The sequence below is a fragment of the Chelon labrosus genome (genome assembly GCF_963514085.1).
Source record: "Chelon labrosus genome assembly, chromosome: 16".
In the NCBI taxonomy this organism is placed as follows: Eukaryota; Metazoa; Chordata; class Actinopteri; order Mugiliformes; family Mugilidae; genus Chelon; species Chelon labrosus.
The window spans coordinates 10,995,327-11,011,388 of NC_140349.1; the positions used below are offsets into that span (position 1 = coordinate 10,995,327).

At 41.3% G+C, this 16,062-nt stretch overlaps 1 protein-coding gene across 4 annotated transcripts in view; it reads left to right on the forward strand.

Moving 5' to 3' along the window:
• The window catches only part of LOC311501597 (focal adhesion kinase 1-like), a 40,937-nt gene continuing 24,875 nt past the window's right edge, over nucleotides 1-16,062 (forward strand). For 3 of the 4 annotated variants that reach the window (XM_084563514.1, XM_084563515.1, XM_084563516.1), the window contains exons 1-9: nucleotides 3,379-4,119; nucleotides 5,542-5,786; nucleotides 6,878-7,047; nucleotides 7,884-7,971; nucleotides 8,209-8,288; nucleotides 8,712-8,774; nucleotides 11,699-11,753; nucleotides 15,613-15,753; nucleotides 15,969-16,046. In XM_084563514.1, coding sequence (XP_084419640.1) covers nucleotides 3,996-4,119; nucleotides 5,542-5,786; nucleotides 6,878-7,047; nucleotides 7,884-7,971; nucleotides 8,209-8,288; nucleotides 8,712-8,774; nucleotides 11,699-11,753; nucleotides 15,613-15,753; nucleotides 15,969-16,046 — 1,044 coding nt within the window. In that variant the 5' untranslated portion in view covers nucleotides 3,379-3,995. Of the gene's footprint in view, nucleotides 28-3,378; nucleotides 4,120-5,541; nucleotides 5,787-6,877; nucleotides 7,048-7,883; nucleotides 7,972-8,208; nucleotides 8,289-8,711; nucleotides 8,775-11,698; nucleotides 11,754-15,612; nucleotides 15,754-15,968; nucleotides 16,047-16,062 lie in introns of those variants that run through there. The other variant, XM_084563517.1, reaches the window with a different exon arrangement.

Genomic DNA, 16,062 nt, shown 5'->3' on the forward strand with positions numbered 1-16,062 from the left:
ATATTTCCAGGATTGCCTACTACACAGGTGAGTTGCTGACCCTCAAACACGCTCATTCAGCTGCTTTCTTCACTCATACATAGTAAAAGGGGCTATTCATAGGCTAGGGAAGCGTATTTCCAGTGATGCCACCGTCAATATAACAAAATATTATGATTATTTAGTTAGTCTGTCCTTTATTTTGGTAGATTGAGGAAAAACTGATTTAATCACAGCTCTACCGGCGCTTTTCGGCTAATAAACAATCTCTATACTGCGCCGACGCAGTGGTCCACTTTGCTGGAGTTTTCGTTTATTCAGAGAGGAAGAGGAAAGTTGACGTCCTTTGGTGAAAAATACACTAATGATGCTTATAATCAAACTTAAACAGGGACTACTGACAAGATTCAGTAATTGCACATATTTATGTGAGTTATCTGAGAGTGTAGGAGACGGTTAAACAAGACAGATCCCAGAGTGGGATTATATATATATATATATATATATATATATGTGTGTATGTGTCTCATTAGTGCAGACAGGGGCTACACTGTGTGACTAATTACAGTCTTCTCACTGTGGATACCAGACGTAAAATATATTCCTTTCAAGCCACTTAAAAGGCTCCATATAGTGTCAACAACCTGAGGGTGCAAAATAGTTTTCCTTCACAGAAATGAGTTCGTCATGGCAGTATGACCTGGAAGCATGCTTTGTTGTCCTGCGATAACAGATAAATAAAGTCGCCAGTGTGCTTGACTTTAGCTTTGCAGATGAAGGGTATGTCTCCTAACTACACAAGCAGCACTTTGTCATGAGTTGTCTTTTCCCTTCCCATTGTCTCTTAGCATTATGCCTTTTTGTGTCTTAAAGTACCCAACAGTGTCATCTGCTATAATGGCCCTCCTCACACCTGGCGTTACCATATGTCTTGGGTGTTGTAGTGTTCAGCTCTAAGCATGTCCGCTCGCACCTGCCATCAGAACGGTCCTCTTTGTGCATCTCTTGAGTGACCACTTATGACCACATTTCAGTTCTTTATGCTGATAAACACGCGTTATTTGGGAATTATTCACATGCACATTAATGTCAAAGCTGCAAACAGCCTACTGTGAAAAAGTGTAAAATATTCCTCTTCAGTAAACACGTCTGACTTTTAATAGCAGTATCCTAGAAATGCAGTGACTTAACTCCAGCTGGATAATTTGCATACATCAAAATGAGCATATGGCTACTTGGCAGACGAAATGCAATTAAGTTTTTATGATCAAGTTACACATTGCTTACTCATAATAAATAGTTATAGTTCATTTATTCTGCTCTACTTCATGCATTAGTTTAGTATAATATTTATACAGCAAAATGCTATTCCTACTCACGAATACACACTTACTGATTTATAAAAGTAAATCTGCTTATGCAGAAGACGTAAGTTGAAAAGGGAATCCTTCATTGTAACCCAGACCTCAAACCGTGCTCAAATGTATTCCAAATTGCCTCTAAATGTAGTCTAAGCAATCAGATCCTAATGCATATTGGGTGCTCTCCCGCGAGTACATAGAGCTGCCCAATTGTGATTGGATCAACAGACAAACTTTAATGCCAGGTGTGAACAGGGGCCATGACGTGAGTTAAACAATAATTACCAGCTGCAGGGAAGTCTGAAAATAGCCAAGGAGCAGAAAGAGTTGGTTTAAACAGTGTTTTAGAGTTTTATTTTAGCATCTTTATATTATTGCTCTGTGTGACAGGTTCAAGAATATGTTTCATATATTTTTATTGCACCTTGAAGGACTTTGTCATTAAAAAGGCACAACTTTTAGATTAAATGGTCATCAAAGAAATGTTGTCTTTTCTTTCGCTGCTATAATTGTGTCCCATTAAATGTGTTGTTTAGTGTGTAAGAATGTGTGATCCTAATAATTACAACTTTACAAATGCATGAGGGGAGCTTTAATGTTGACGTTATTATCAGTAAATGTGCACTGTGTCTTTTATATGTACTATAAAAATACAGTTTTCAGTGTTATATTTAGTTCCGGCATCAGCTCATGCAATAAAAGATAAAAGAAAGTGTTTTTGTTGATGATGTAAAATATGCTTCTCAAGAAGGGCTCTTTTATTTCACCTCAAGGCACCGAAACAAACACACTGATTGCTCACTGATATAGCAATTACACATTAAAGTTGCTGGTGCAGATCTGAGGAGGTGCGCTTTGGGGTTTTATTTGCATGTCACACTAAATGTTGTGCTTCCCTTCCATGCTTAAATAATTATATGTTCAAAAACATAAAGAATAAAATAGTAAAAGAGAGAGAGAGAGAGAGAGACTTGGCTCAGTCCCCAAAGAGCTCTTCCTATTCATGGCAACATCCGGCCTCCTGACAAAAGGCTTTCAATAGCACACACACGCACATGCTACAAAGCCCCCTCCTGCTCCCGCCAGATTTTCATAACAATGGTCGGTGCCTGAGATCAACCACAAATTAAAGGAAACTCGCACGTGCACACACCCATATAAATGCACGTCCAAACTGACTGCTCAGTTCGGTTGTCTGAATCGGTAGCCGTCTGAATGTTTTACATTTCTGTGCATTTAGTGATCAGTTGAGGCTTGTTCGGTTCTTCTTTCTACCAGTAAATTATCTTTTGATGAGTGGCATCTGGCGTCTTATCAACACTCACAGTCACAAGTGGATATCGAACTGATTGTGGGAGATGGAAGCAATATGACCCCTAAAACAGTGGCGAAGTGCCTGTGAATGTGCAGCATGAAGTGAAATCGAGCGATGCTTCGTGATTTGGAAGTGGATACGCTGCCATATTGCTTGCACCTGCTGGTTGACATGCTGGGCACAGCCAGGGCAACGCCTGTGTTGACAAAATGCTCCTTTTCCTCTAGATTTTCAGTCTGAAATTTGGCTTTAACTGGAGTTAGGGATGTTCAGTGGGCCGTAATGGACCGAGATGCTGGTTTGTCTACATTGAGTAAATGTAATAGATGATTTGTGACTGAAAGATCTTTTAGAGTAATTATAAGAAAAGTTTCCTTTCTTCTCTTCAGTGTTGGTAATATTAGTTTAAGATATGTGCTGCTCTGAGATCAGCTTCATAAACAGTAGTGGGAGGGGTTTTCATTGAATAGAAGGGTCAGGATTAGCATATTAATAGTTTATAGCTCCTCCTGCTCCTCCAACAGCCCTCTCCTGAGCTCTCTCTCTTCCCCACTCGACTTTCTTTCAGTTGCGCTGCTCTGTCCTCGTTTTCCCCTCATTCAACCTGAAACAATCGCTGCACTTCTCTCTCTCCGTCCCTCTGTCTCTGTTTCCTTTGTTTTTCTGGCTCGAGCCTTCCTCTCACTTTCTGTTTCCAAGAGGAGAAGATAGCTTTCTGTTTGTTTCTGACTGTGCTCAGCAATTGCCTCTCCACTTCTGTGACCGCTAACTAACCAGAGGTCCTCTGGATCGGCGCTGCACAAGTTGGATTTGGCTGTGTACTTTAGCTGGAGGAGTGAAATAAGCTGAATTCCCCTCTGAGCGACAGTTGCTCGACACTTCCACGGCAACTCTGTAACTATGGAGTGCAGGCATGGGGCAGAAACCGGGCAAAAAACAAACGACGAGAGGGGCCGCTGAGGAGTAGTTGGACCCAAAAAGAGGAGAGATGTCTGTGGATAAAAAGCAACTTTACATCTCTGGGGATCTTTTTTGTCTTGTGCAACTTTGGATAACGGGAACGGATTATTTCGTTTTTACATTTCGCTTGTTGGTGTGTTTTCTGTAGGAGTTTCACACTCCATACAAACTTTCAACTACCTAAAACTTTTTGTGGATTTATTCTAAAAGCAATGGTTGACAACGCAACTGCTGGCAAAAGCAGAAAAGTCTTTTTCTTGGGAGACGGTGCACGTACTTGCGTGTGAAGTTGATGTTTGGATTATGTGAGAGATTTCGTCAAGATCGTAGCGTGTTTATTTATTTAACTTGTGTACACGAGTAGTTCACGGGCGTGCGCGATGCGCGGTTGCGAGGCTGCGAGCTGCCTCTCTGTGCTCGGCGCAGACAGACACAGGGAGGGTCAGACATGTGTTTCCATGGCAACGAGCGGCTGTAGCCCCTTCCCAATGTGCTGGGACAGAGGTATGAATGAAATCTCCTTCACACACACAGAAAAACACACACACAAGTAGCACGAAGCAGCTCCTCACAGTGTGATATTTGACTCCATGGGAACTGAGTTGGTGCACAGCCAAAGCTACAGATATGTGTGTGTGTGTGTGTGTGTGTGTGTGTGAGAGGGAGAGATAGCGTATGTGTGTAAAGGTTTGTTTACATAAAAGTACACCATTTGAAACTGGCAGGGTAATTTGGGAGCACATTTTATCTTACTGTGATATAATCCTTAACAACTTTACTGCTTTTCTCCTGAATTATGTTTACGCGTCTGTGTGTGTGTGTGTGTGTTTGTGTGCAGTAGCTCAGACTCTCTCAGGTGTAATTATCTAGTAGGACATATCCATTTTCCTTTAATGGAGTGGAGAGCAGACGCACAGGAAGAAAGAGAAGCAGAAAAACGGCATGAAAGAGACTCCAGTGTCTTTTTTTTTTGCAATATCATTATGACGACGACACACACACACACACATAAAGAGAAGGTAGTTCACGTCTGGCATTTCCAGATGAAGCTGCCATGAAATTCCAGGAAGTGTGTCAGTGTCAGAACGTCTTATTCAGGAAAAAATGGCAGCCAGCGGTGCATTGTCCTCTCTGTGTTAAAGACACCGGTGCGTACACAATGAGCCTTGACCCCGACTGCACTTCTCCCTCTTTATTTCTCTGGCATCTTATTGTTCATTGTATTTTATCTCGACAAAGAACGCCACACGAAGAATAGATAAATGCCGCACAGGGTTTGCGTCAAGGAAGACAGAAGTGACTCAGGGGAAGACGCGAACGGGCAAGATTCAAATGTGGCCAAGTGTAGAAGGAAAACAGAAACTATTCAAACTAGAGCTCAAACGATTTGTTAAGTAACTGTTATCTGTTAATGCAAAAATCCCTAATTTGCTTGTTCCTGTCTCTCCAGGATTTTTTGAGATTGGACACTATCAGTAACAGTTTTGTAATATTTAATGAACCAGACAACTGACAAATTAATCTAGAAAACAACTCTGAATAGTTGATGATGAATATAGGTATTGTTTATATCGCTACTTTGTATGGATGAAAACTATTTTTGACACATTTGCAATTGCAGCACGTTGCATTCAAGTGTTATTTAGATATGTGTGTGTGTGTTTTTGGCCTGTCTTGACTTTTAGTGTGTGTGCAATGTAATATTCCTAGTTAGTTACTACAGAAGGACTCTCTGCAGTCTCGCTGTACAAATGTTCTTGGTTTGGACTAAATGGTTGAGCAATAATTGAGACAACAATCTGCAAACAAATCTAATACAAAGAGCTTTTGTTCATCGTAGGATTGGTTAAGTTCCAAGTTCTTCTTCGCGCATGTCCGACTGATTTTTATTAACATCTGATTTTCTGTCTCCCTTGTGCTCCACAGAATATGACAGACACCTAGCAGCGGCAGTGTCAGCAGGGAAAACCATGGCGACAGCCTACCTGGACCCCAACCTGAATCATGCCCTCCTGGAAGGTGCCAAGTCACGGCTGAGCGCGGGGGCATCGGAGCGATCCATGGCCGGCTCCATGGACAGGGTTCTGAAAGTCTTCCATCACTTTGAGGCCAACACTGAACACAGCTGCTGGTCTTCTAATATAAGATATGGAGACGCAACTGACGTCAGGGTAAGAAGACATGCACTCATGGTGTCTCCTCGCAAATATAAGGGACATGTATCATTAAGTACATTCACAGCAGCTAAAATTATTTGTTATAGGCTTGTTGTAGAAAAAATATATCATATATTGGCAACTTTATTCAATAAATTAAACATCACAAACTCGGCAATAGTGATATATTTTTGCTGTTTGTCCTCAGCTCAGGGTTCCAGCTGTCTGTTCCAATAAAGGACACTCAACACAATGAGTGTTCTGCTTGCGAGTACATGAAACCTCAGGGCACAAGTTGTGTGTGTGTGTGTGTTTGTTTGTGTGCTCGTGTAGGTTTACTTAGCAGTATGCTTTCAGAACCACTGCCATGACGCAGGAACTACCTAGCGCTGCTCACATCCGAGTGGTCATACAGGATGTGTCGCTGCAAATCTCCTCCCCTCTCTTCTCCTTTCATCCCTCTCTTCTTCAGTATCTAGGTCAGACCCCCTAGCGTTTTACATGGAGACACACATGGTTCTGTGAGCATAATTGTACGTGTGTGTGTGTGATGTGCGTCAACTTGTTTGGGTGGGAACGCCACTTTAAATCACCTACTACACACAGACATACACAGACATTGACTGATGCAAAATGACACTTAGACACACCCAAATCTTACAGATGTAGATAAATTATGCCTAATTTAGGCTCAGACCTACAAAGAAAGAGTTGTGTCTCTATTGGGGCAATGCCGCCACCAATTCCTCTGATTAATGTCTAGTCAGTGTCAAACTTTGTTCCATGGAGTACTGCTGGCTCGCTCATTTAGGACCATTTCAAGATGGCTATAAATTGCCCAGACCCTCCGTATATACTCATACTGAAGCAGTTTTTTTTTTCAACTGCAGATGCAATGTAATGTGATTACAGATGATTGTGAGAAGTTGATTTATTTTTCTTTAATAGCTATCTTTACATTCAAAGGTACTGAACAGATAAATGGCAACCATTATACACTTCCTGTGGTATGGCTACTTGCGTTGAACACCAATGCAGCCACCAAGTGTAATATCTGCACATTTAAACATTTTCAGTGTGTCTAATTCGTTACTTTTCGTCCGCAGGGGATCATCCAGAAGATTCTGGACATCCACAAAGTGCGCTGGACTTCGTGTTTCGGCCTGCGTCTCAGTATTGGCCAATCCAGAGACCAGGTGCACTGGCTCCACCCGGATATGGGAGTGTCCCACATCAGAGAGAAGTATGAACAGGCGCGGCCGAACGAAGAGTGGAGGTAAGAGAAGATCAGTGTTTGGAGAGTTGTAAGCTTGATCTACAAAAAACGAACAAACAAAAAAAAAAAACATCAAAGTAGTTTTGTACATGGCTTATGGCTATGTAAACTCACTCAGAGTCACTGTTTCCCCCAAACAGCTAGCATCAGCTGTCTGCCGTATTATACACCAAAGTAGTGATTTACTGGAAACAGCGTTGTGAAAAACAGCGTGTCCCGTCTGTTGTATGGTGACGAGTGGCCCAGTGTGTGTGGTGCAGTGCGGCCGCATTGGCTGGGTAGTTTGTATGGTAATGCTCTGTTATATATTAGCTTTATTGTGGCAGTCTCGGTGCTAATGCTATTGTGAGGTAGAGACCTTTTATGCTGTGGTCATAAAGAGAGAGAGAGAGAACCAGATGCCCGCTTTGTCTGACTAAGTCAACAACTCTCCGTGTCTCACTCTGTTTCTACAATACTGATTTTTACAACCACTCATCTCATTTTCGTCCTTCTGTCTGACTCTCCGGGAGTCATTTTTCGTCTTCTCTTCTGTTTCTGCTTTTGCTTCTGCTTCTTCCTCTCGTCTTCTCTTCTTCTTCCGCTGCTGCTTCTTTTTTTGCTCTGCTTCTTCTGCACTTTCTTCAACTTCCACCCTTTCTTCTTTTATTTCTTCTCCTGATTTACTGCCTTCTTCGTCTTCTCCGTGGTCTTCTCCTCCTCCTCCTCTCTCTTGCTGACTCTGCTTTCACGTTGTTAATGAAACTGGGTTATGTCTTAATTAAGGTTGGAAAACGGGGCTGCTTTGCGTCACATACTGACTCTCCCCCTCTTCTTCTTTTTCTTCTTCGCTGTAGGTATGAATTAAGGATCCGATATCTACCAAAGGGCTTTGTGCAGCAGTTTACAGAAGACAAACCTACACTCAACTACTTCTACCACCAGGTACGCACACAGACAGACGCACAAACACACAGAGGCCCCCAGACACGCAAACATATTTCATTTTCTGCGAGCAGCCAACACAGACATATGGCACCGCTAGAAGACTGTGTGTGTTTGTCTTTGGATAATCTAGGTCAGTAGGACTGTGTGCATGTTTGTGTGTAAAATGGATGGCTTGGCAAAATAGGTGTCCTAATTTAAACATCATTCTGTGGTGTGTGTACTTGTGTCTTCCAGGTGAAGAATGACTACATGGCGGAGATTGGGGATCAAGTGGAACAAGATGTTGCCCTTAAACTGGGCTGTCTAGAAATCAGGTACACTGTGCTCATAATACTGTTTACAATGCACAGATTTCGGTCTATTTTTAATTTAATTAACTAAATTAGGTTTATTAAATATTTTTGCTATTCTTGCCAGAACTAGCACTCAAGTTTTCAGTTTGACATGTTTTCTTTAACACTGGAGTTCTTCCATCTTCCATCTTAATCAGTCTGTGTCTGCCCTTTAGCTACGCTGATCATTCTTGCCAACATAAGTCAGTGTTTATTATTCATTATTCAAAGCAACAGCCGGTTCTACTTCGGATATAATTTGAGTCTAGGTTGTCTTTTGCAGTGTATGCACAGCTGATTACAGTTCAAAATCTGAATTATTTTAGTAAAGAAAGCAAACCCTTAATGTCTTTTTAATGTGGAAGTGTAGAGTCACTGGATCTTTCTCTGTCTCACCGCTTCTAGGAGGTTCTTCAAAGAGATGAGAGGAAATGCCCTGGACAAGAAATCCAACTATGAACTACTGGAGTAAGTGTTTCTTCACAAGCAAAGGGTTCGGGCAGGTGTCCAGCGCCTTACCTTTCTTACACAACAGTCGCTCTTAATGATATACTTGCCGTACCTGGACACATGTTTTGTAACCGAGCTGTCAGGGATACAAATGAGAGTAATAACAGAGCATAACAGGTTCTGGGCCAGAGCTTATCGTGGATTTCCGAGTTTCAGAATACTGAATCTGCACTCCGACAAATTGCAGTTCAATATAGTTATCGGTGTTAAAAAGGAAACTTGGATGATCCAGCAGCAAATACTCTGTCTGTTTGTACTCTTGAATTCTCAATAAGTGCTAATGGACAAAACACTCTAAAGGCACTCGGGAGCTGGCCCAAGGACCACATACCTTTTAGGGACTTTTTTTCTGTCATATTTGTACCATAACCAGGTTTTGAATTGAGGTAATAGCCGGTCTTTTGGATTTTTTTGCCATTTCCAACCATTTACAGCTCGATAAACGATCAAGTGATGGTCCGTTGGGGCTAACGTTAACGTTTTTCTTTTTATTAAACTGCCTTTTATTTGTTCTGCATTCATGAGCATGTGCACTATTGGGACTAAGCACCATAGGCTTACGTCACTCAAGGTTCGTCTTGTGCTGGGGACCCTGAAGTAGAAGCTAAAACGGACTTTATACATCGAGTACATTCTCCTTTTCTGCAGTGCGGTAGGAACTAATGAAAAAGTTCCTGCTGCCCAAAAGTGCCTTGTGTGTTCATGCTCTCCAAAACAAAAAAAAAGGACATCAATGGAGAATTAACAAGCCAGGGTCTGATTCTAGTCTTTCTTTCTGCCCGTCAGCCTAATGAGCTCTCCCCAATTAACTGAGAAGAATGTCCACTGTCTTTTCCACCAGAATCTCTTTGTTTCTTTTTTTTTTTTTCATTTTCTCTGGCCTCCCCTGTCGCCTCTTCATGCTCGCTTCCTCTATTTTTGTCTGTGTTCTTCCACACTTTGTTATGTCTGTACTCTGCTGTCTCTCTCAGTTGATTGGAAGAAGATGTTTTGTCATGCATATTTTAAACCAGCGAGCGAAGGAAAGTGCTGTTAGGGCTTCGATGCAGCAAGCTGACAGTTCGTCATCAGCGACTACGGGGCTCTTGTTGCACCATTGGCTCTACTCAAACCATACCGGCAAACGTTTTGAGTTATTTGCAGGAAGTACCATATTGTTTGCTTGGCTTTTCAAACCAGTTTCATTCATTTATTCTTAATGGAAGAGCTTTATATCTTGGTACTACTTTGAGACTAAATCGAATAAATAGAAATGCCCATGAATAAAACGTTCCACGTCAGCCCAAGTAAATATTCGTGCTTGTGTGTGTTATCATTCTGTAGGAATCAATTTGAATGATTTTACTGGAATGCTTTGATTTTCTCTGTTATTTGTGCCAAATTACTTGGCTGTTTCCTGGAAAGCTTGGACATTATTATGACATTTTCTGGATATTACTGAAATCTAAAATAAAGCCTTGGACACTGCTGTTTGAGGCAAAATGCTGTTTCCATTTGTGTTTTTATATATAGACTCTTATGTTCCCCCCTAGTGTATAATAAGATTTACAAATTCCCATAAGCCTGAAGATAGATGGTACTTTTTTTGTTTGCATTTTCCACCGAACGTGGACTGGACAGTTCATTAGGCACGTTAGTGGAAATGAATTCATTCTTGTGTGACAGTCCTGTACTAAATCTCAGCTTCATGAACGTTATGATATTCAGCATTTGTTTAAAATAACTGAGCTGTTGATTCAACTGTGTTGCCATGTTTGAGTCTGTGCTTTGTAATAGTATTGAATTGTGTTGTGTTTTTCCGACACGTGTTTCTGTTATTTTAACAACCCCATTTTAGTCAGTGGGCTAGGATAAATAACAGAAACACTCACATTCAGTACAGTTTAACAGCAGCGCAAACTACATCCTGCAAAATGATCATTCACTTGAAACATATCACCTTTCCCAGCACACACACACAAAGTATGGGTTTAGTGGAGGACTGTTAACATTAAAAATGCATTTATGTTCACTAGTGTACCCAGTGTTTTGGCGAGTGAGTGTACGTGCATGCTGGTGATCAGCTGGCTGCAGTTGGCTGTAGTCCCAGTGGTTTGGGAGCCCATGCAGCGCTTTGAATCAGTGGGCCTTTGTCGGTGCTTGTTCTCTGAGGTCAGATTGATTATGTAATTCCTTCATGGACACGATACCAGAAAGCCCCATGATAAATAACAGTACTCAAACTTAGGAGAATATTGACAGCTTTTGGAAGTATTTGACGGAAAGCGCTTTTGCGTATTTTGGATTGACAACTTGCATGACAAAATCTGAATTTCTCTCAAATTGAAACCTCTCCTTTTTCCCGCTACACCCAATTAGCAAAGCAGAGTAATGCTGTGAGATTTGACCTGTGTTAAAACAGGAGGCAGAAAACATGATGTAAGCTCCCAGCCTGTCTCTTACCCTCTCTTTACTCTTTCTCTCCTCCTCTCCCCCCCCCCTTACTTGCCTTTTCTCCAGAGGAGTATGAGTCATTAGCGAGCTTCCTGTTATAGCTCCGCACATCTTTCTTTGTCTCTGTGGTCACCCTCTTTGTACTCCTCCCTCCATCTTTCCCTTTATGGGTTTTCAGTATTTTTTTTTTTCTCAGCCCCATCTTTTAGGAAAAGATGAGTAGTGCTCGGCAGTGAGCACTTAGTCAGAGCTTGTTTCTTGTCTTCACTTGCCCAGCTGTATCTATCAGTTGCTGTTGTTGGTAATGTCTCCGCAGAGGAAAAAATACGCCGCCGATATCTGATAAAGACAGAAGTGCTCGACAGTTAACATTCCTCAGTGTAATTACACCGTAATGAACATACTGATCTTTTCCTCCCATGTCTCTCTCTCTATGTTTATCTTTTCAGGAAAGATGTTGGCTTGAGACGTTTTTTCCCAAAAGATCTCTTGGATTCAGTCAAGGTGAGATGACGACCCCAGAGTATTGAAACACTGTGTACTGTATTTATGTTTTTGTTTTGACTGTGGTTCTGAAAGAAATAGTCCAAATTTTGGTGTTCTTATATGGTGACTAATTACTGCACCCTCCGCATTCAGCAGCTGGTATCACAGTTCCTAGTGTAAGCGAAAGGATCCTCTGAGCCAAATATGTGAATGTGTTAGTTGATGTGTTGTCAGGCTTTGTGTGGCCTGGCAGCTGAAATGTGAAACAGTCCAAGACTCAGCAAGTTTGAATTGAAACGTGGTCAACTAATCAGCGAGGTATTGTATATGTAGACATTGAAGAAAAAACCTATGTACATGCAGTGTCCATGAGTGAGATGAATTATTTCTCTGCTTGCTACACTCTTTATAAGGTGTTGCATAGTTATCTCTCTAACAGTTTGACTCGATTTAGTTGACTTTTAAAGGTAGTGATAGAAACATATTTTGTGTTGTAGTTCTGGTTCTCCATTCACATTGATGAGATGAGAGGCTATACTACCGAGAAATACGAAGTGCAGCAGAGTTCATGTAGCAAGAAAACCACAGAAACTGCACCTGTGGTCTCCATTAACTACTTATATAATTTAAGCAGTATCTGTAATAAGTCACACTCTCCGCTAAAAAATGAAAGTCTTCATGAGAAGAACTTGCACGTTAAATAAAGAAAGTTAGCGGTAGACGCAAAGGTTTGCGTGAGTTTGTTTGTCTGCGTGTGCTTGTATGTGATGTCTGGGTGCGCTTGCATAATGAGCAGTGTCTGTGTCAGTGATAAATTTACGGCACGCGTTTATTGCGAGGGTCTTGGTGTGTGTGTGAAAGGCCCAGTGACCCGAAAAGGTCTTGATGTCAGCAGGCGGGCAGACAGATGCTCAGCAGAGGGAGAGAGAGAGACCGTGTTTGTGTATGCATCTTGTGTGTGTGTGTGTGTGTGAGAGAGTGTGACCCTCAGGTCATGTTTAAACCCACTTTCCCTTTCCAACAATGAGGAGGGAGGGGGAGGTCTCAATGTGCGTCTCCTTCTGCCTCCCTCTGTCTGTCAAGCCCTGCTGACTCCCCTCTCATCAGCTGCCCACCTACCTACTTTATCTACTCTCCTCCCTTCTCCCATGAGGCCTGTTTTACAAGCCTCGGAGATGTTACTCATACAGTGTGTGGAATCCGTACACTGGCAAATCTCACTTGAATATTGAGGCTCGGACTAGTTATTAACATCAGTGAGTAGTAAGCAGCCAGTAAATATTTGGAATTTATGGCTGAAACAATTAATAATTTATGTAAAAAGTTGAAAATTCATTTTTATATTGACTAATCGTTGCAGTTCTAATGCATTATATCATATATTATCATCCTAAGGCAGTCAAATCAGTTGTGGTTAACTGAAGCAAATGATTTCTGCTTTTCATTCTGTATTGCACTTGTGTTGGAACGAGACAGAGAGAGACACAGCTGTCATTTATGTTTCTGTCGTTCACTCCAGTGAAAGAGAATGGTAGTCATTTAATGGGATTATTCTCCCTCAATGAACTCCACACTCACACACACACACACACAAAACCCGGAGCAGATGGCTGTGGTAGTAAACAGTGACTGATGTTAGCTGTTATAAAGCGCAGAGCCTGTTCATTCATATTGACACGGCGGGCAGCGGGTTTAGTAAAACTGACCTTTGGCGGCTTTGGAGACCAAAGCTGGAGCAGCCAGCCCCAGATTGAGCCGAGAGAGCTGTTTCTCTGGTTCGATTAATAGCATATTAAATAGCTATCACACTGTATAAAAGCAAGGATTGGCACTCTATAAATTCATCATAATGCAGTCAAAGGTACTGGTATATTTGCAATAAATTAAGTGTAAACATATCATGATTAGTATTTGTATTTGTTATTTGGATGTTTCTGAATATTTTCTGAAACAGGCTCGATATTATATTTTATTCACTATAGCCTGAGAACCTAATCACTAATGCAATGCAAGGGGTTAAAGCATGGATTATTAAGTTTTGAAGATCAAAAAAAAAGGATCTATAAATGCATATTTTATTATTAATTGTTAATCGATGATGTGTTTTATTTCTTCGCTGCTGAAAAGAAGCTAGGGTGTTAGATGAAAATTTAATGTAATTTTACATATTTATGTATTTTAGTCGTTCATTAACAGCAGGAGGTTAGTGCTGATGAATCAGAAGCTGAACCTGCAGGTTGAATAATTTATTTTAGGCGCAATATAGGAACTTCCTGTTTGTGAATCCTGGCCAGAGAAGGGGTGAAATATCTCTCGAACTATATAGCATTAATTAAAACATACAATAATTAAATCCGTTAGTTAAAAACTGTTACCAGACATAAGCTGTTGGGATAGACTGTTTCCATAAGAGCACAAGCTAGAAATACGACTCCACGCTTCTTCCAGCTTCTATTAATACAATTCACTATGAGACAGACAAATTTAATTCTTTATATTCTATTATTTCTAAGTGCCGTGTCTGGTCAGCATAGCGTCATTACTAGTCAGGTTGTTGCTATAGTGACGGTCAGCATTTCGATCGTGAAGGCGATAACCGCTCTAAGTACTTCCTCTCAGGAAGGGTGGACTGACAATATGCCGTCAGATGTTTGTATGTGTGTTTTTATGCGCTGTTGTGTGTGTGATGGAATTCTAGGAATTAAACCGGTGATCCTATCTAGAGCACAAAGAACAAACACGCACTTTATATTCAGTAATCATAAGTGTAGTAAGGCATCTGTTGTTGTTGATACATAGAGACACACTCGCAGGGATATTGCAGATGTGATTTCTTGATTTTCTTCAGGCTTAGTAACTAGACAGCTGGCAGCAGGCCTCTGTGATGCCTGTAGATATTACTGCTTTCACTCACAAATCAGTGATTAAAACTAAAAATAAAATAGTAGCTCAACAAGATTTGTGATAAGACTTGAATGAGTCTGTCCTTGAAGTGGTAAATGTTTAGTGCAGGCGAAGAAATTTGAAATACTGCGTAACCTCTGATGGAGATCTTTTTTTCTCATTAGGTCCGTCTGCGGTCGATAAATCCATGAGACATATGCATTCTTTGACATACTCGTGGTTGTTAAGTTGCTCATTTAAACTGCGCAGAATGACCTTAATGTGCAAATCCGTGCCTGTTTTTTAAGCCTGGTCCATACTGAACTAAATCTCCTCTAATCTTTGTCTTAATCTATAGATGAAGAGCTATTTATAGTTTGGGATTGTCGGCATGGTATGTGTGCTTGCTTGTTTTTACCATTGGTTTTTACGTGCTGGACTACACTATAAGTTGATTGTATTTATGTCGTCCGGAGTGATAAAGTCTAGAGGGGATTGTAAATGACAGAATAATGTCCCTGGATTTCTTCCCCATCTGTCTACTCTGTGGTGACGCAACAGACCTAAAAAAATAAAAATAAATTAGGTATGAAAGTGTCATTGTAATACTATCGGGGAAAACACGACCTGCAGCACGGTTTAAAATCCATGTGTAACATGCCGGGAGATGGATCCAGCATACACTATTGATGAATGGGCTGATTCTCTGATGTTTAATTGAGTAACTAACAGTGTCAACGTGTTTTTGTTAAGGTATTGATCTGATGTGAGAACGATGCCCTGAGGTCAGTTTGATTGGTACCAGAGTGGACTATCGGTCAATCAATGTCTCTTAGTGTCTCTGTCACTATGTGCCCATGCACATTTCCCCTCCCATCAGCCTTCACCACTTCCTTCTCCCAGCTGGAGATGTATTTCCTGCTCAATAAGTTCAGTAACGGTTTTAAAAGGTAGTCACTGTAGATGTCTTTGTTGCTTATTTTCTTTTGCTCAGGCCAAAACTCTCCGTAAGTTGATCCAGCAGACGTTCAAGCAGGTAGCCAATCTCAACGATGAGCAGTGCATCCTGAAGTTCTTGGAGATACTCGCGCCGATTTATCGCTATGACAAGGAGCTCTTCAAATGTGCCCTTGGGGTATGTTTCCTCCATTCATTCCTTTCCTGTGCTGCTTTACTCCAACCCGCCCTGATGTGCTCTTGATAACTGTGTTAGGTTGACCCCTTTTGGTGGTATCAGGTCTTGCATGTATCCAGCATGTTATCCCCCTGCCTCCTTTCTCCTCCTTTCTCTTCGCATAGTTTCTCACTCTCATCCTCTTTTACCCTGTATTTCGTTTTCTCTTCCAACAGTCCAGCTGGGTGATCCAGGTAGAGTTAGCTATCGGGCCAGAGGAAGGGATCAGCTACCTCACCGACAAAGGATCCACGGTGAGCTTCTACCACA